The 18,263-nt window shown below is 57.3% G+C and overlaps 2 protein-coding genes across 2 annotated transcripts; one reads left to right on the forward strand and one right to left on the reverse strand.

Annotated features, from left to right (window-relative positions):
* Window positions 1–2,708: 2,708 nt before the first annotated feature.
* On the reverse strand, window positions 2,709–12,126 carry SPRED3 (sprouty related EVH1 domain containing 3). Its single transcript, XM_030822230.1, has 6 exons — window positions 12,084–12,126; window positions 11,757–11,937; window positions 10,132–10,300; window positions 9,958–10,034; window positions 7,475–7,618; window positions 2,709–6,778 (listed from the first exon to the last, which is right to left on the reverse strand). Exons 2-6 carry the CDS (start codon window positions 11,931–11,933, stop codon window positions 6,113–6,115), a joined length of 1,233 nt encoding a protein of 410 aa, XP_030678090.1. The 5' UTR covers window positions 11,934–11,937; window positions 12,084–12,126; the 3' UTR covers window positions 2,709–6,112.
* A 2,123-nt stretch (window positions 12,127–14,249) lies between these two features.
* GGN (gametogenetin) lies at window positions 14,250–18,117 on the forward strand. The gene is made up of 3 exons (XM_030822231.1): window positions 14,250–14,277; window positions 14,976–16,910; window positions 17,799–18,117. The coding sequence occupies exons 2-3, from the start codon at window positions 14,995–14,997 to the stop codon at window positions 17,914–17,916; spliced, it is 2,034 nt and encodes a 677-aa protein (XP_030678091.1). The 5' UTR covers window positions 14,250–14,277; window positions 14,976–14,994; the 3' UTR covers window positions 17,917–18,117.
* The last annotated feature ends 146 nt before the right edge of the window (window positions 18,118–18,263 follow it).

Raw genomic sequence — 18,263 nt, forward strand, 5'->3', positions numbered from 1 at the left:
CCGGGCGTGGTGGCAGGCACTTGTGGTCCCAGCTGCCCAGGAGGCTGAGGAAGGAGAATCACTTGAACCCGGGAGGCAGAGGCTGCAGTGAGCCAAGATCAAGCCACTGCACTCCAGCCTGGGCGACAGAGCAAGACTCCGTGTCAAAAAAGAAATAAAGTTTTGTAGAGAGGGGTCTAGCTATGTCGCCCAGGTTTGCCTCTAACTCCAGGGTTCAAGCAATCTTTCCCCCTCGGCCTCCCAAAGTCTTGGGATTACAGGCTTGAGCCAGTGTTCCTGGCCCTGAACTCTGCTCTTAAAGCAGCCCAGACGGAGTGGTGTTCACCCAACTCTGTGTAAAATCCAAAACTTCCTCCCTCCTTTCCACCTCAGGGTTTGAATTACATAAGGGACCCAGGAATCCCAGCACACCCCTCACACACCAGGCCCTCCTCATCGATCACAATGTGCCTGTTAGGCCTTCACTCCTCTCCCTCTTAGGCCTTGGAGTGAGCAGGTGCAATGCACCATTGTGGTTAAGAGATTACACCCTAGGAGTCAGGCAGACAAGGGTTAGGGCTTGATTCTATTACTCACCGGCTCCATGTTCCTGCCAAATTGCTTCCCATCTGTATAATGGGGATAATAGTACCCACCTCTTAGAGTTGTTGCTGAGGATTAATTAGAGTTGCATATGTAAAAAGTGCTTAGCAGATATATAGGGAGTACTTAATAAGGAATAACTAATATATATATAGCATTTAATGTGTACTATTGGGCAAAGTATCTTATCTCTTTTACAGAGGAGAAAACTAAGGTTGAGAGAAGATAAGTCACAGAGTGAATTCATGGTGATGCCAAGGCTTGAAGATGAAATTCCAGACTCTATGCTCTTAAACCACGGAACCTATTTCTACTGTTACTACTACTGTTGTTTTGTTGCTGTTGCTAAGTAAACATTGTGTCAGATCTAATCTCTTCTTTACTGTATCCTGGTATCCAGTAGTTCCTAGACAATTCTGCTGGAAGTTGGGGGTGGACCAGGAGCCTGGAGGGAAGAACAGGGATAGAACTTGTTCCTTAAGGGCAGATATGAGTAACCCCATAACCCTGTTTACCCCAAGGCAGGACACTTGGGGGGCTATTTTTTGACATAAATCAAATGTTAAAAATTACCCAGAGGTGGGCCACAGTGGCTCACACCTGTAATCCCCGCCCTTCAGGAGGCTGAGGTGGGAGGATCGCTTGAGCCCAGGAGTTTAAGACCAGACCAGGCAACATAGTGAGACCTTGCCTCTACAAAAACATTTTTAAAATTAGCCAGGCTTGGTGGTGTGCACCTGTAATCCCAGCTACTCGGGAGGCTGAGGTGGGGGGATCACTTGAGCTCATGAGTTTGAGGCTGCAATGAGCTGTGATCATGCCACTGCACTCCAGCCTGGGTGATGAACTCAATTAAAAAAAAAAAAATTGCTCCAGCCAAAAACCTGGGCTTACAATCTTGACTCCTCTCTTTATATCAAACCCCATACATAAATCTGTGGGTTCTATTTACAAAGTAGGCCCAGCACCTGCCCACTTCTCCACCCTTCAGGGCCCTCACCCTGGGCCTGTCTGCCACTGTCTTGTCCTAAACCATCACAGCAGCCTCCTCTCTGTCAAGCTGTCCCCCACCCCACTCCTACTCTGCTGACCACATGCAGCAGAGAGAGCCTGTGAACTGAGTCAGGTCACATCCCTCCCATGTTTGAAATTTCCTGTGGCTCCGTCTCACTCAGGGTAAAAACCTAAGTCCATTCAATGCCCTTCAAGGCCTGACAGATCTGCCCCATCGCCTCTCTGCCCTCATCTCCCAGCGCTCTCTTCTCTACTTCCTCACCTCTCAACACTCTAGCTCCCTGAAGCTCCTCAGACTTACCAGACACACTCCTGTCTCAGGGCCTTGCACTGGCTGTTCCCTTTACTTAAAATACCCTTCCCTACAGATATCCCCAGAACTCCCTCACCTCCGTCAGGGCTCTGTTCAAATGCCAGCTCCTGGCTAGGCGCAGTGGCTCACACCTGTAATCAGTTGGGAGATTTCCACCTGGAACCACTTGGGAGACCAAGGCGGGCAGATCACTTGAGGTCAGGAGTTCGAGACCAGCCTGGCCAAAATGGTGAAACCCTGACTCCACTAAAAATACAAAAATTAGCTGGGCCTTGTGGCACCCACTTGTAGTCCCAGCTACTCAGGAGCCTGAGGCAGAAGAATTGCTTGAACCCAGGAGGCAGAGGCTGCAGTGAGCAGAGATTGTGCCACTGCACTCCAGCTTGGGTGACAGAGTCAGATTCCGTCTCAAAACAGCAACAACAAATGCCAGCTCCTGAGGAGGGTCTCACCCGGCCACTCTAGCTAAAATGGCATGTATCCCCCATTCCCACTTTTTTTTCTTTCTGCTTTCTATCATTTCTAACATATTAAGTCATTTACTTATTGTCTCCCCTACTATAAAGCTCATAAGCTCTTTGCAGGAGGGACTTGTGTCTGTTCTGCCCACTGCTTTATCTCCGGTGCTTTCAACAGGGCTTGGCACATAATTAGGTGCTCAAAAATGTACTTGTTGAGTGTCTTATAAAACTCAGCTTGAGGGTCTGATGGGAGAAGGGAGAATTTAAGTAGGAGACTGGTTTAGCAGTTCAGGAAGGTGAGTGGGTGGGGTGCACAGAGGCAAATAAATAACACAGGCTGAGACTTTGTCACAGACATTTCTTGGAGCAGATCTCGTGCCCCCTCCCCCGATGACAAGGCTGGGTCTTTGGCCCCCATCCTCCCCCACCACTTCAGCCTGCACTGACACTAACAATATTGAGGTCACAGACTGGCTTAGAATCAAGATCAGGAAGATATATGTTGGGGTGCCTCCCCCAAATCTGGGGGCCAAGCATCCGATCTGAGGGGCAAGCGGCTGGGAAATTGGGCCTGGGGGCTCCAGGGTCTGAGGTCTGCCCGGCTCCCAGGGAGGCCCTCCATGCACCCCTGATTTGGGGGCAATGAAGGCCAATCATGGATCAGAGGTGGGTCTCAGCAGGGAGCAGGACTGGGGGACCTGGGAGAGGCGCTGCTGGGAAGTGGTGGCCAGGGGACCTCTCCCCAGCCCCCACCGCCTCATCTGCAGATCCCACAGCACCGTACAGCACTCTGGTCCCCCGTCCCACCCCTCCCCAAAACGAGGTAGGTTAAGAATGGAGCTTCCCCCCCGCCCACCATGGAAGGGGGGAGACCGAGGCACAGAGAGGGGCATGGGGACCCGGCTGCCCCAGCCCCCAATCCCTCCACCCTCAGCTCTGGTGGGTCTGACAGTGATGAGAGCTGGGCAGAGTGGGGAGGGGAGAGACACCCCTGCTTTTCTCTCACCCATCCCAGGGTCTGGTTGGGAGTGCTGAATCTCACAGGTTCCGGATGTAATAAATAGTTAATAATTTAAAGGAAGAGACAGAGGACCTATCCCTTGAACCCCAACAAGGCCATCCAAGTCTGGGTAATGAAGAAAGGTTAAGTGCACAGTTCCAGATGCTTGGGGCCAGATGAAGGTCCCAAGCCCATACAACACTGAGACTGTCTTGCTCCAAGACCTTGAGGCCCCCATACAGCACAGCAGATCTTCAATCCGCTGGAAGCCCCATTTCACTTGGGGGAAAAAAAGCCTGTGGCACCCCCCCCTTGCACAGAAGAAGAGACTCAGTGGGCCACGAAACAGGCTTTCAAACTTCCTGAAGCAACTTCTAACTCTAAAGTGGAAGAGAGCCAGGTGCAGTGGCTCATGCCTGCAATCCCAGCACTTTGGGAGGCTGAGGCAGGTGGATTACGAGGTCAGGAGTTTGAGATCATCCTGGCCAACATGGTGAAACTCTGTCTGTACTCAAAATACAAAAAATTAGCCGGGTGTGGTGGCACATGCCTGCTATCCCAGCTACTCGGGAGGCTGAGGCAGACGAATGGCTTGAACCCAGGAGGGGGAGGCTGTGGTGAGCCGAGATTGTGCCACTGCACTCCAGCCTAGGTGATACAGCGAGACTCTGTCTCAAAATAAATAAATAGGAAGAGAAAGGGTTAATGGAGGGGGAGAACATAAAAGGTGGGACTTGAACCTGGACTAGGAATTAAGGTTGGGCTTGAAAGGTCTACAAGGCTGGGGGCTGTGGGACAGCAGAGCCATAACTAGTCTGAAAGGTTCCATTGCACACACTTCTTCTGAGAGCACAGAGTGACCAGCAGACTGGTGTGACTTCCAGCTCCTGGAAACGCTGGGCTGTGTGCCTTCACTTAATGAAGACCCTGCATAATCATCTGTGACAATGCTGGGTCCTAGACGTGACAGTGAGGGAGCTCCTATTTGGTCCTTTTTTTTTTTTTTTTTTAGAGACAGGGTCTCACTATATTGCCCAGGCTGGTCTCAAACTCCTGGCCTTAAGCGATCCTCCTTCCTTGGCCTCCCAAAGTGCTGGGATTACAAGGCATGAGCCACTGCGCCCCACCCTGGGTGGTACTACAGTGAGTTCCAAATGGTAGGGATCCCACCCTAAGATAAAGGGGTAATTCTGAGGATTGCTGGGGGCTTGGGCTGGGATCCTTGGGACCAGAATTCCAGAGTCTGGAACCTTGGGGTTTTGGGGGCTTGGATGGCAGGATTCAAGGGGCAGCAGGTCTCCGAGGTTGGACAAGTGGGGTTGGGGGAATCAGGTGTAGAGGCGACTTGGGGTTCATCAGGCTAGAGAGGTTTGAATCCAAAGAAATCTGGGGTCTGAGAGTGCTGGGGTCTTGGGGCACCTGGAATCTGAATGCGTCTGGCATGGAGGGACGAAGGTCTTGGATCAGGAATAATCCCAATGTTGTAGGGTCTTGAGCCTTGCATTCGGGGGTCAGTGGCACCTTTGGGGTATTGGATCCAGTGCTCCTAAAATACCTTGGGGTCACTCAAGGGCTGAGGGCCAAGGGGGTCAGAGGTCTGGGTCACCATGAGCATCCCCTCTTCTGGGAGCTGGACTCCCAGCCTTTAAGGGGTTGGGAATCTGTGGGTAGAAAGAAGCTGAAGATTCCAGGACATTTGGGGTCTCAAAATCCAGGTCCAGGAGGGACTGCAAGAGAGGGCTATTTGAGAACTCGAGACCAGTATCTCGGGTCCTGAGGTGTTGGTGGCCTTCAGTCACACATTTGAGGACCCCAGGCACCTCTGAGTCCTACAAATGATATCCAAAGCTCCTGAGAACCCTGGCTTGGGGGTGGGTGGACCTATGGAGGATCTTGGTGTCTGATATCTGGATCTTGAGGGCTCTGGGATGGGTCTCCCAAGTCATTTTGGTAAGAGAACATGTCGTGTTTGAGTATATCCGAGCACTCAGAGCATCTTAAGAGTCTGGGGTCCCAGGGTGTCTAGGAGTTCCCTGGACATCTTAGACTTCAGTGTTCCCAGACTGGAGGCCAGGTCTGTGGGCACTCAGTCGTGGGTAGATTTGGGAGGCAGCATCTGGAGATTCCAGAGCATAACAGTTTCAAACTCTGTTTGAAACTGTCTCGGGGGTCCTGCTGTCTCAGCGGTCCTGGGACTATGAGAATGTCTCAGATGTGGGGGCACCAGGTCTTAGGTGAACATTCAGGAACTGTTTGTGGGTGACTCTAGGTCCTATGGTCTCAAGATCTGATCTGGGAGTTGAATAAAGGCAGAGCCAGGTATGGGCAAGTCCTGACTAATTGTGGAGCTGTACTCTGAGGGACATGGTGCCAGGCGTGACCGGGGTCTAGGTTGTTCATTTCAACAGGGACCTGCCCTTTCCGGGATCTATGCGCTCCCTGGCTCTTCTGAGATGCAAAGTATGGGGACGCCTGGAGCCTCCTCGTGGGGTGTGGGGGTGGGGGAACGCCAGAACTCAGGACGCCTGGGACCTCTTAGACAGACATCCCAGTGAAGCTGGGGCTGGGGTCTCTCAGTCCTAGGTTTGGGTTCCAGGTTCCAGGTCTGAGATCTCTCAATCCAAACTCAAGCTCCAAGTTCCGGATGTGCCTAGGTTTGGGTTTTAGGTCCGAACGGAGTCCGGGGTCCTGGACCCTCAATTTTGGGTCCTCGGGCCGGCTATGGGACCCACCAGGCCATCCTCACCGCGCAGCCTCCTCGTGGCGACCCCCGCAGCCGGCGCAGCCGCATCGCGCTGCGACCCAGTGGCACGCGCGCAGGGGCGCGTAGCAGCAGAGGCAGGGCACTGCCAGGGAGAGCGCGGCCAGCGCGGCCCAGCGCGCGGCGGGGCGCGGGTGGCCCGGCTCGCAGGCGCACGGGTCCGAGAAGTCGCCCTCGGCGTCCGACAGGCAGTGGTAGAGCAAGCTCTCGGCGCACCACAGGCAGCTCAGACGGCGCACCAGGAGGCGACCCGGGTCCGGGGCCTCTGCGCAGCGGCCGCCACGCCCGTCTGCTCTGCGACGGAAGAGCGCGCGGCAGTGCACGCAGCGCGCTGCCTCCTCCGCCTCCGGGGAGGCCTTGGCAGGCGCAGAGGCTGGGCCCGGGCCGGGGGGTGGGCGAGCGGGGGGCGCTGGGGGCGCAGCCTCGGTCAAAGGGGCAGGTAGTGCCGCTGGGGGCCCCAGGGCAGCGCCCCTCAACGCGCCAGTCTTGGCGAAGCGCACGACGCAGGTGGACAGGGCGAGGGGCGCGGGTGGCCCGGAGCGCCGGTAATCCTCGTAGCCGCGGCCGCCCCACCCCAGGCCCCCTGCCCCTGCCAGGGGCTCTGAGGGCTCCGGAATCCCCGTGAACGGTAGAAGCGGAGGGTAGCTCTGCGGGACGAAGGGACAAAGAGATCAGAATCCATCCCAGTCTTAGCCTCAAGGATCCAGTTCCCTAGCGCACTCTTGGGTCTGGGATTCAGATTTTCAAGACCCCAGCTTGCTTCTCTCCCAAGGTCCCTCAATCCCCACTTTTCTCCAGGGGCAGACAAAGGAATCCACGCACCAACCCCACACCTTTAAGGACCCAGAGGCCGAAGGTTCCCAGTCCTGTCCTCTCTTAAGATCCAAGAGCCCCAGCTCCCAGCCCCCTCTACCTTGAGATCCAGGGGTTCTGGACCCAGCCACCTCCTCCGTAAAGGCTCAGGAGTTTGGTTCCTGGGCCTCTTTTACCCTTCTGGGTACCGACTCTCCCACCCTCCTCGTGAATTTAACAGTCCTCTTCCAGGAGTTCCCCAAATATACACTCTGAAAATGGTCCTAAGCCTCTCTGGACTTCGAAACCCCTCAAAATCTCCAAGAGCGCAAGGAGACTCGGGAAGCCCGCACCCAAGCCTCCTAGAAACCCAGGCCTCCAAGCCTCTCCCTATTTCCCCGCCGCTTTCTCCCAGTCCGGCCCAGTTATCAGGTCAGCCATCCCCTGGAATCTGTGTCCCCCCCCCCAACCCCGGGCCATGGCTCCCGCTCCCTTCGGGCCCCGAGTGCACCGCCCCATTCCCCCAGGAGCCCCAGGCTCTCAGGTCGCACCTGAGCGGAGGAGCGGCGGCGCTGGGGGGGCGTGGTCGGCCCGAAGCCTGAAGCTGACTCCATCGTGATGATGGGGGCCGCAGCGGGGCTGGGAGGCGTCTCCTGGCGGCTGTGACTGGAGGAGGAGTCGCTGTCCACGTGGGACTGGAGGAGATTGGCGGCCTCAGCGCAGGGACACGCCCCCGCACAGCCGATGCCCTCACATAGACCCCCTCCCTTTGAGAGCGAGGGCTCTGCGGCCAGGAAGGCCTGGGTTCAAACACCGGCTCTGTCACTGACTGGTTGTGTGACCTCCGGCAAGTGAGCTCATCTCTTTGAGCCTCAGTTTCCTCCTCTGTAAAACGGGGATCCTAAGAGTACCTATTCATAAGGATGCAGTTAGGGCCACTGTCAAGGGCACAGCATATGCCTGAAGTACTGGGAGGGCTGGAAATGGTTATTGTTATTTTTGTGGGACTCTTCTCCTGATCTAATCAGCTTGCCAAACCTGCGGAACATCTAATCGTCTTCCCGCTTCTCAGAACCCCTCTCCCCTGGGCAGCCAGCTGCCTTCCTCTCTCACTCCCAGCCCCACACTGTTATTGGGGCAGTCCCGCCCACTCTGAGTGCTCCCCTTCCCATGCAAACCAGCCTCTGTTCTGAAACTAGCTGAAACATGACTTCTCAGACCCTTAGCTTCCTTTCTGCCACTTGGACATAACTCCTACCTCATCTGCACACTGCCTTCAGTAGACATTCATTGAGCACCCACGACGTGCCAGATTCACAAAGAACACTGTGCAGATTCCAGAGGGGGCCTGGACAGCAGAGCATCTTTCCCGGGTAAGCGGTCGATGGATGAGAACTGTCTGCAACTGTTGTGGCCCCACTTCATCTCCCATGATCCTGGAATCCTCCCCTTTTCTGCCCAGGGAATCAGTTTTGTTCCTCCAGGTGTTTTAGGCAACTCTCACCGTTTCCAGCAAGTGTCAAATTGCACCCGATATTATGGGCATTCATTCATTCCGTTTATTCAACACATATTTACTAAACACTTACTGTGTGCCAGGCACTGTTTCAGGCATTGGAGACACAGCAAGAAACGAACAAAAGATCCTTGCCGGCCTGGAGCTGACATTCTAGCATAGGAGATAGACTGTAAACTAACAGATAAGAAAATAGGCCGGGAAATACACCTGTAATCCCAGCAATTTGGGAGGCCAAAGCGGGCGGATCACAAGGTCAGGAGTTTGAGATCAGCCTGGCCAACATAGTGAAACCCCGTCTCTACTAAAAACACAAAAAATAGCTGGGTGCCTGTAATCCCAGCTGCTTGGGAGACTGAGGCAGAAGAATCCCTTGAACCTGGGAGGTGAGGTCGCAGTGAGCCAAGATCGCACCCCTGCGCTCCAGCCTGGGCAACAGTGCAAGACTCCGTCTCAAAAAAAAAGAAAAAAAAAGATAATAGTATTTTCAGAAAGGAAATAAGGAAAATGCCTTAGAACATGGGAAAAAATTAGCACTAGACAAGGGGCATTGGCAGATTGCAATTTTAAATGGAATACTTCAATTTAAATACTCAGGCCCTCTGTGAGAAGATGTCATTTGTGTAAAGCCCTGAAAGAAACAAGGGAATGAGCCACGAGGAAATCTGGGAAAGAGTGTTCCAGGCAATAGCCAGTGCAAAGGCGCTGGGGCAGGGCTGTGCCTGCCATGTTAGAATAAGAGTGAAGAGGCCGTGTGGCTGAAGCCAAGTAAGCGAGGGGGCCGGACACACAGGGCCACGTGGCATGGGATCTCATATGCCACTGTAAGGATTTTGTCCATTACCTGAGTTGGAGCCCTGGGAGGGTTCTGAGTATGGGAGGGGCATGATCTGACTCAGCCGTTTATAGGGATCCTCTGGCTATGTGTGGGGGCAGGAGGGAAGGAGTTGACAGTGAGAAGCTATTGAGATGGTCCAGTTGGGAGATGAGTTTGGAAGGTACCAGGTTGGAGGCAGATTGTGATGGTTTGGAAAGTGGAACCAGTATTTGCTGACAGATGAGATGAGACGCATAAAAGATAAGGAGTCAGGGATGACTCCAAGATTTAGAGCCTGAGTAACTGGAAGCATGGGGTTGTCATTAATTTGTTCATCCATTTGCTTTCAATATTTATTCATTTTTATTGTTTATATATATATATTTTAATTTTCTACCTTTCCACACTAGAATAGAAGCTCCAGGAGGAAAGGAACTTTTTGTTCACTGATGTAACCCAGTGCCTAAAGCACTGCCTGGTATACAGAAGGTACACAATAAGGACCCATGAATGAATGTGTGAATCATGACAGGGTGGAAAGACTAGAATAACTGGGATTGAATTGACACTCATAGTTCGGGCCCAATTTTGTGTACCCGGCGTGTGGCATGGTGCCTGCTACACAGTAGGTGCTCAAGAATGTTCATAGAATAAAAACAAAACCCCTGCCCTCCCAGCAGATAGGCATCCTGGACACTCACCGTCAGAGGGCAGGGGGTCTCTGCAGTATCCTGGGAAGGAGAGGAGGAGGAGGAGGAGGAGGAGGGGGTGAGTGAGCCTGGGGCAGGGAGAGAGGCAGAGAGTGAGTTCCTTGAGCCCAGCTTCCCCTCCCGCTCCCAGGCCAGCCCCCAGTGCATATCACCTGGGCTGCTCACCTCGACCCAGCGCGGCCAGCGCAGCCAGCAGGCTCTTCTGGAACTCATCAGCCTCTGCAGGGCTCTGAAACGTCAGTCCAAACTTGCAGTCACCCAGGCTCCAGTGGTGAAAGATGGGATTCACCTTGTTGTAAACCAAGCCTGGCTTCAGGGTACACTCCAAGGTCGTCTGAGGGGCAGAAGGAGAGCAGGGTCAGATACCCCAACCCAGACATGCCTGTGACATCTCCTCCATCACCAGCCCCCATGCATACCCTAGTGTCTTCTCACAAACCTCATTTCCCTACCCTAAGTGTAACCCTGAACCCTGATCAACACTGATATGACTCCCCAATTTTACTTGTTTTGTTTTTTGAAACAGTCTTACTCTGTCACCCAGGCTGGAGTGCAGTGGTGTGATCAGGGCTCACTACGGAATCAACCTCCCAGTCTCAAGTGATCCTCCCGCCTCAGCCTCCCAAAGTGCTGGGATTACAGGCATGAACCCCCACACCCAGCTATGCCCAATTTTACTGAACACACCTCTGATGCTCAAATATTTTTCCAATCCCTTGATCCCCACATTTTCCTAATACCTCCCTCTGATGCCCCTGTAGAAACCCCGAATCTTACTGAATGGCCCAAAACATTGTTAACCCCTTTCTGATAACCCAACATCCCCCCTCTGGCTCAACAATACTTCCCAGACTTTACTGAACATCTCACAATATTATTGTTAATCCTCTTCTAATAATAATCTCTGGAAACTTTACCCAAAAATGTTCTCTCTCTCTCTCTCTCTTTTTTTTTTTCCAGATGAGCTCTCTCTATGTTGCTCAGGCTGGTCTCAAACTCTGGACTCAAGCAATCCTCCTGCCTCAGCCTCATGAGTGGCTGGGATTATAGGCACTGTATCCAGCGCTTACTCCAAAATAGTCTTATTAAACTTCCACAGATTCCCCTTCAGATGCTAGCCAACACCCTATTGATGTTCCCTCAAATCCTTGCCTAGTATCACCATATTCCTTCACTCCATTTCAAATCCCCCCACTGACTCCTGCTCTGAAACAAAACCTTTCCCCCAAGTCTTTCGCACAATCCATATCTTTCTACTACATCCCTAGCTGAAACTGATTCAACACTGTCCCTGCACATTGTGCCCGACAGCCCAGTTATTCCTGATGAACCCATGTATAGAATTGCCAACCATCTCTGACACTTTCAAATGGACCCCAGCATATGCTTCCCTATACTTAGGGCAGACAGGGGCCAGGTGGTGTAGGGCCTCGTGGCGAGGATCTCTGAGCAAGATGAAGGGTTTTGAGCAGAGGAGGGACATGGTGTGAGTCGGGGCGGGGGGAGGCAGTGCCCCCTGTGGAACAGGCTGGGGTTGGAGCGGGGAGCAGGAGCAGTACAGGGAGACGGCGAGGAGGCCGCTGTGATAGTCTGGCTGGAAGTGGCAGTGGACAGGACCCTCCTAACACCCCATGTATCCTGCAATTCCCAACTCTTATCTACAGGACAGATATTCACTCCCAAACTTCACACCCCAGCTTGATTCCTAGGCTGGGAGGCAACCTGACCTCAGCCCCTCTCCCCTCCCTCCCCAGGTCCCTACCCTCCCTGCATGCCCCAGGGTGGCTCACTTTCTGGTCCCGGAGGCGCTCCCCGTGGATGACGTAGTGCCCCTGGCGGGCCCCCACCTCGGGCCTGGCCCCTCGGACCCGACACACGCTCACCTGGCTGAGGCCCCCGCCCCCCACAGGCAGCCAGCCCCCACTGGAGTCATCTCGGGCCATCACCACAGCTCGGACCCGCACCATGTACCTGCAGGAGGTTGGGGGAAGGACAGGGACAACACAATCATGAGCTCAAATCCTGCTCTCCCATGGAATGTTCCCTCAACCCTCATCTCCCCTCCAACTTCATCTCTCGCGTCCAGGTCCACTGCACCCTAAGCTAGCAACACCCACCTTCAACCCCATTGCCACCTTCTTCCACATGGCTCCTTTCTTCCTCATGCCATCTCTTCTCTCTCACCTCTATCTTCTTCTCCATGTCTGCCCTTTCTCTCTGTACCCACCTTTCCCCCATCTCTCCGTCCCCACCCCCATAGCCCTGGTGTTGCCCTCCCCTCCCCCTCCTGCTCATCCCTATCACCCCCTTCTCCTCCCTCAGCACATACCCACAGCCCCACCCAGTGCTCCCCCTCACAGCTGGGTGCCTGCGCATATATATTTTCTCTGGGCCCATCAACTCAGCTCCTGTTCTCCCAACCCTGCCTCCGCACCCTGTCGTCCAGGCCACAGGCTGGGTGAGAAACCCAGACTCTTTCCCCCCCCCCACCCCTTCCCGGATTTATGAATGAGACCGGATGCAAAGCTCACTGAGTCACCCAGCAACGGGAGATAGGCAGGGAACAGGGAGAGAACCAGAAATGGCCAGAAAGAGAGGCTCAGAGGGAGATGGAGGCAGAGGAAGTCAGAAACGGGCGACCGAAGACACATCCAGAGAGCATTTCATTCACAAGAATCAAGGCTGCTCCCTCAGGCCCCAGCCGAGGGAAGCCAGGGGGGAAAGATGGGATGGGGGGCAGATTGATCCTTCCTCCCTCTTCCCTTCCCGCCCCCCAGCCCCAGCATCCTTCAGAACCATTTTACCCCGCCCCCCAGCTCAGGGGACGTAGCCCTCCGCCCAGTAATCGGGATCAGTGTCCAGCCCCTCACTGCCATCCAGCACAGGGACCCTGGCGTCCCAACCTTAGGGACCCGGACGAGCTCTAGCCCCCTCCCCCACCTGCAGGCTGCTGGGTTTCCCCGGCCCTTTGGGAGGGGAAGGGGCGGCCACAGCGCCCCCAGCCCCCTTTTCTCAATGGGATGGGATTTTGTGAATGAGTAGTCACGTGACGCTGCTTCCTTTGTCCGCCCGCCTCCCCCGACAACAGGTGAAGCAGGGAATGAGGGCAGGGGTCCCCCCAGGGCCTAGCTGGAATGGGGCACTGGGATTTCAGGGTGGCCTACGCTCCCCACACATCCTGTGTCCCTCGGGGGGAGTGGTCCTCAGCGTTCCTCAATGGTGAGGGTCCAGGACGGAATTTTGTGAATGGGGCATCCTCGGAGAAAGTCCAGACCCCACAAATGAAGACTGGTACCCCGAATGGCTGCCGCGCAGTTTGGGGGGTCCCCACTCCTTAGTCCAACCAGCCGGGGCCTTGGGGGCGCCTGGGTGGGCAGAAGGCGCAGCGCGGTCCTGGCCGCCCCCTCATCGGGGCAGGCAGTCTGTCAGCCCCCGCCCCCTCGCCCCCCTCGGCACCTGCCTGCGAGCCTCCGGCCGGGCTCCGAGCAGCGGCGACGCGGCCTCCTCCTCCTCCTTTTCGTTCCGGCTCCCTGGCTGGCTCCGGCGGCGCTGGAGACGGGCACCGGGAGCCGGGGCGAGGGGGGAGGGAGGGGGAACCTGGAAGATGGGTGGGGGGGAAGGGGCGGCTTGGGGGAGGGGTAAGAGCGAGCCGGGCTTACTTGCCTGCTGGGTCCTAGAGCCCGGCACTAGCACCAGAGAGCAACCCCCCAGCCCCCATTTTCTTAAGATCCAGAGGGGATCCCCCACTTTTCCACCCATCTGCGCCATTGGTCTCTAATGCTATGAGGAGGGGACAGGGGCAGGGACAGGGACTGATCTCAAAGTTCTAAAGAGGCGGTGGTCTACGCTGTGGCTTCGAAATAGGAGGGGCTGGGTGCCTGGCAGGGTTCGATAAGGGGTGGGGCGAGAGGGGAGCCTTCACAAGTGGGTGGGGTTGGAGGGCCTGGGTATAAGGAGGTTTGGATGCTGCAGGCGAGGACTAGTGCGTGCGTCACGAAGGGGCGGGCCCACGGTGGATGGGCCTTCTCGGCGCCCCGGGGGAAGGAGAGGGTCTTGGGAAGCGTTGTTGCCCAGTCTTAAAAAGGCGGAGCTTAGAGGTAAATGCCTTAGGGGCGGGGCAGATGAGAGGTCCAAAGGGGAGGAGCGACGCATTGGTGTTTGCGTGGGCGGGGCCTCGGGAGGGAATAAGGAGAGGGGCGGAGCATTCTAAAGGGGAGGGGCTAAGGAGAACAACCCAAAGGGGTGGAGCTTATAACCAGAAAGCCTGGGGGCGAGGAAGAAGACCTCGGAGTATTTCAAGGAGAGACCCAGGTTCGTAAGGGGCTGGGCTCCCGCGGGCTCGCAGGAGGGCGGGGCCTCGAGCTCCAGGGGCGGGGCCTAGATCTCGGGGTCTGCCCTAGTTGTCGCGCCCACTTGCCTTCACCCGCACCCCCGTTCTTTTCGGTTATTTTCTGCTACGGCAGTTCCCTGCCCTGCCCCGGGCCCAGGGGGCCGCGGTCTGAACTCTAGTCGGCTGGAGGAGTCTGTGAGTTGGCTCCTCTGGGGGGAGGCGGGGCCAGGGCGGAGCTTGGGGACAGGGGTGGAGCTTGAGTGTGGATGCCAGCTAGTAGATAGACCTGGAGCGGGAAGAGGTTTAGGGGTGAGGCCTGAGGATCTGCCGCTGCCTGGGAAGAGGGCGGGACCCAGGTGCTCTAGAGAGAGGCGGGGAGTCGGAGAGTTAGAGGAGAGGACTGAGGGATCAGCATGACCAGCCAAGGCGACAGGCATGGAACCTTAGTATATAATGGGGCTGGTACTGAAGTATCTGAACAGCAGCTGTGTTGGGGACATGGGAAAGAAGGCGTGAGTGTCGAAGGTCGGGGAACAGGAGTGCGACCTAAGGACTTGGGCCTGATCGGATCTTGGAGAACAGGGGCGGGGCCGGTGCGGACGCATTAGATCAAGTACAGCCAGCCTCGTAGGGTCCCCACGGCCCTGGCAGGCTGACTGGAGTAAATTTTTCTGACCAGTCTCCGAGCTCCGTCAGAAATGGGGAACGTGCAGTCGGAGCCATCCGCGGGCGGGGGCTCCCGAAAAGAGCAAGCCTCGGACCGCGACCCCGACTCCCGCCGGACGTCCCTGGTGGAGCCCGAGATGACCTCCCAGGCCATGCGCCTGACTCGTGGGCTGGGTGTCTGGTTCCCTGGCAGCACCACACCTCCGGGACTCATGGTACCCCGGGAGCCCCAGGCCTCACCCTCGACCCTGCCCCTCACCTTAGAACGGCCCTCTCCAGTGATGCCCCCTCCTGAAGAGGCGGCCGCGGTCTCTGCACCACCCCCGGCCCCCGCGGGGACTCTGCTGCCCGGCCCGTCTAAATGGCAAAAGCCCGCGGGCACTCCAGTTCCCCGGATCCGCGGCCTGCTGGGGACAAGCCATCGCGGCCAGGGCGACCCTCCGAGCCTCCGCCCGCTGCCGCTGCCGCCGCCGCCGCCGCCCCCGCCCCCGCCGCCCCCGCCCCCGCCCCGGCAACTATCCGTGAAGGAAACTGCCCCGAGGGCCCCATCCCAATTTCCGCCGCCCCTGGAGCCTTGGAAGCCGCCACCACCGTTACCTTCTGAACGGCAGCCGGCGGACCGCAGAATCACTCCTGCTCTGGCCACACCCGCCTCAACCCCCACAGAAAGTCAGGCTGGGCCCCGCAACCAGGGCCAGACGGCCGGCAGGGCTCGCGGAGGGTCGCCTCCCCAGGCGGGCGAAGGCGAAATGGCCCAGCCTGCGGATTCCGAGTCTGGTCTGAGCCTGCTGTGTAAAATCACCTTCAAGTCGGGGCCCTCTTTGGCCCCTCCGGCAGCCTCGAGTTCCTTAGCAGCCAAAGCTTCGCTGGGGGGCGGCGGCCTCTTTGCTGCCTCAGGTGCCATCTCTTACGCCGAGGTCCTGAAGCAAGGGCCCCTGCCTCCTGGAGCTGCTCGCCCCTTGGGAGAGGTTTCTCCAGGGGCACAGGAAGCCGAGGGACGTGATGGAGACGGCGAAGGGTACTCTGGTCCTCCCTCGGCGCCTGTGTCCCAAGCCCGGGCCCTACCACCGCCACCCTACACCACCGTCCCAGGCTCGAAGCCCAAATTCGACTGGGTTAGCGCTCCCGACGGCACTGAACGCCACTTCCGCTTCAACGGGGCTGGCGGAGGCATCGGGGCGCCGCGACGGCGTGCGACCGCACTCTCTGGGCCTTGGGGCTCCCCTCCGCCACCACCAGGGCAGATGCACTCAGCTCCTGGGCCCCGGAGGCCCGCACCTGCCCTGCTGGCGCCGCCTATGTTCATCTTCCCGGCACCCACCAATGGCGAGCCCATGCGCCCGGGGCCTCCAGGCCTGCAGGAGTTACCACCTCTGCCACCGCCCACGCTGCCGCCCACGCCGCCGCCGCCCGCGCCACCGCCCACACCGCTGCCCACGCTGCAGCCACCAGCCCTCCAGCCAACGCCGCTGCCGGTGGCTCCCCCGCTCACCCCGGGCCTGGGCCAAGAGGAGTCAGCCCTGGCTCCCACCCCAGCCCCTGCTCTGCCCCCAGCCTTAGCCGCCGACCAGGCCCCGGCCCCGGCCCCATCCCCGGCTCCAGCTCCCACCGTGGCTGAGCCCTCGCCGCCTGTGTCCGCGCCCGCACCCGCGGCCGCGGCCGCGCCCATCAAGATCCGCACGCGCAGGAACAAGGGTTCCCGTGCAGCCCGGGGCGCGACCCGTGAGGATGGCTTGCATGGAGATGGTCCTCGCGAAGGAGCTACAGCTACCATGCCTGACAGCAGCGGTGGAGGGGGTGGTGGCAGCGGGGCCTCTCAGACTGGGGCAGCTAACACCCGCGCTGCGCGCCACTGGCCGCCCTTCCAGGTGCTTAACTCCTGTCCCTGCAAGTGTTACTGCCGTCACCAGCCACGCCATCGCCGCCTGCCACGCAACATCTCTGCCTGGTGAGAGGAGGGGAGAAGGGACAGGAGGGTGCCGAACCCCAGACTGCTGGGTAGAGTCCTACTCAGCCCTTTGGCTTCCTGACCCTAGAATGACCCGTGGCCTTCCTCTCCACCACATCTCAAACCTAGTCCCACCCTTCAGGACCAAGAGGACCCTTGATCCCATGCTGACCTTTGACGGGAAAGGGGGACACCCTGGCCCAGCCCTATGGCATCCGATCCCTAAGTGGACTCTTGGCCCTCCTGTACCTCTCTTAGAGCCATCAGAGAGCGAGGCTGGTCCCAGCTGGCCTGACCCTATACACTGCCTTGACCCTGTCCCTGAGGGTATCAAAGAGGACCACGACCCAGGCCACTGAGGGATGGGGGTGAGGGGATGACTGTCTTCCTGGAACTAAATGGGGGTAGATGCACGCCTCCAACTTTACTGGGCACAGAGGCAGCCCTGGAGTCCTGACCCCTCTAGCCTCTGGCAACTTCTCCTGACTCTGGGACTCAAGGCTTCGGCCACCAGAGGGCACTGATGTCCCAGCCCTTGTGCTGGGGAGGCTCCTCCTGAGTCCCACATCCAGGGGGTACACTGCATCCTCCAGCCACCCCCTACCCACACTGAATCACCAGATCTGGCCACTGGGGTCTGATCCTGACCCCTGGGAGTGCTGAACCACTGGGAGACTGCCCTGGACCTCTTGAAGCTTAGCTGGGACACTTGCCAGCCCTCAGCTCCCTTTCCTATTAAGTGGCCACAGCCCTGCCCTAAACTGCCTTTGGGATATTCCAATATGGCCTTCAGAAGCTTCCTTATTCATATGGGGACAGGGAGGCCCTAGAAGGGCTAGAGGCCTGGTCACATTGCCGGGCTTTGCTGACTCTACCCTCCCCCCCTAGGCTGAGTACATCCACCAACCACCTAGGCGAGCCACCTTGGGTTGCCACCATCAAGCTGGCCGGCTCTCTGGTGGCCGGGCTGGAGCACTACAACTTGCAGGCCACCCATTCCAACTGAGTGTAGTCGGCTCAACACCCTCCACCTTCCCCTCCATGCCAATAAAATAACCAATCCAGATGCCAGCAGCCTGTCAATCACTCACCAAGGCAGTGGGTAGGGTGCAGCAGGGCAGGCTCGCCATTAAAGCACATCTTGGAAACAATCGCGAGGCTGGACCAGAACAGCAGTAACTGTTCCATTCACCCAGCACCCAGACTGATGGGCCCAGGGCGGGGGGGATCTGATTCCCCTTAATCCATAAGCCCCAATTCTGAGCTGACCTGGTACCAAGCTCACAGGCTCAGCACAAACCACTTTGCAAAGGAGTGATCATTCCCATCTTACAGTTGGGAAAACTAACTCTG

This window comes from Nomascus leucogenys, chromosome 11 (genome assembly GCF_006542625.1).
Source record: "Nomascus leucogenys isolate Asia chromosome 11, Asia_NLE_v1, whole genome shotgun sequence".
NCBI classification, from domain to species: Eukaryota; Metazoa; Chordata; class Mammalia; order Primates; family Hylobatidae; genus Nomascus; species Nomascus leucogenys.

Coding starts and splice junctions, on each gene's coding strand:
- SPRED3 (XM_030822230.1), bottom strand. CDS start 11,933: ATGGTGCGGGTCCGAGCTGTGGTGATGGCCCGAGATGACTCCAGTGGG. Junction 10,035..10,131: donor GCTGGCCGCGCTGGGTCGAG/GTGAGCAGCCCA, acceptor TCCCTGCCCCAG/GCTCACTCACCCCCTCCTCC. Junction 6,779..7,474: donor GCCGCCGCTCCTCCGCTCAG/GTGCGACCTGAG, acceptor TTCGTCCCGCAG/AGCTACCCTCCGCTTCTACC.
- GGN (XM_030822231.1), top strand. CDS start 14,995: ATGGGGAACGTGCAGTCGGAGCCATCCGCGGGCGGGGGCTCCCGAAAA. Junction 16,911..17,798: donor CCACGCAACATCTCTGCCTG/GTGAGAGGAGGG, acceptor CTCCCCCCCTAG/GCTGAGTACATCCACCAACC.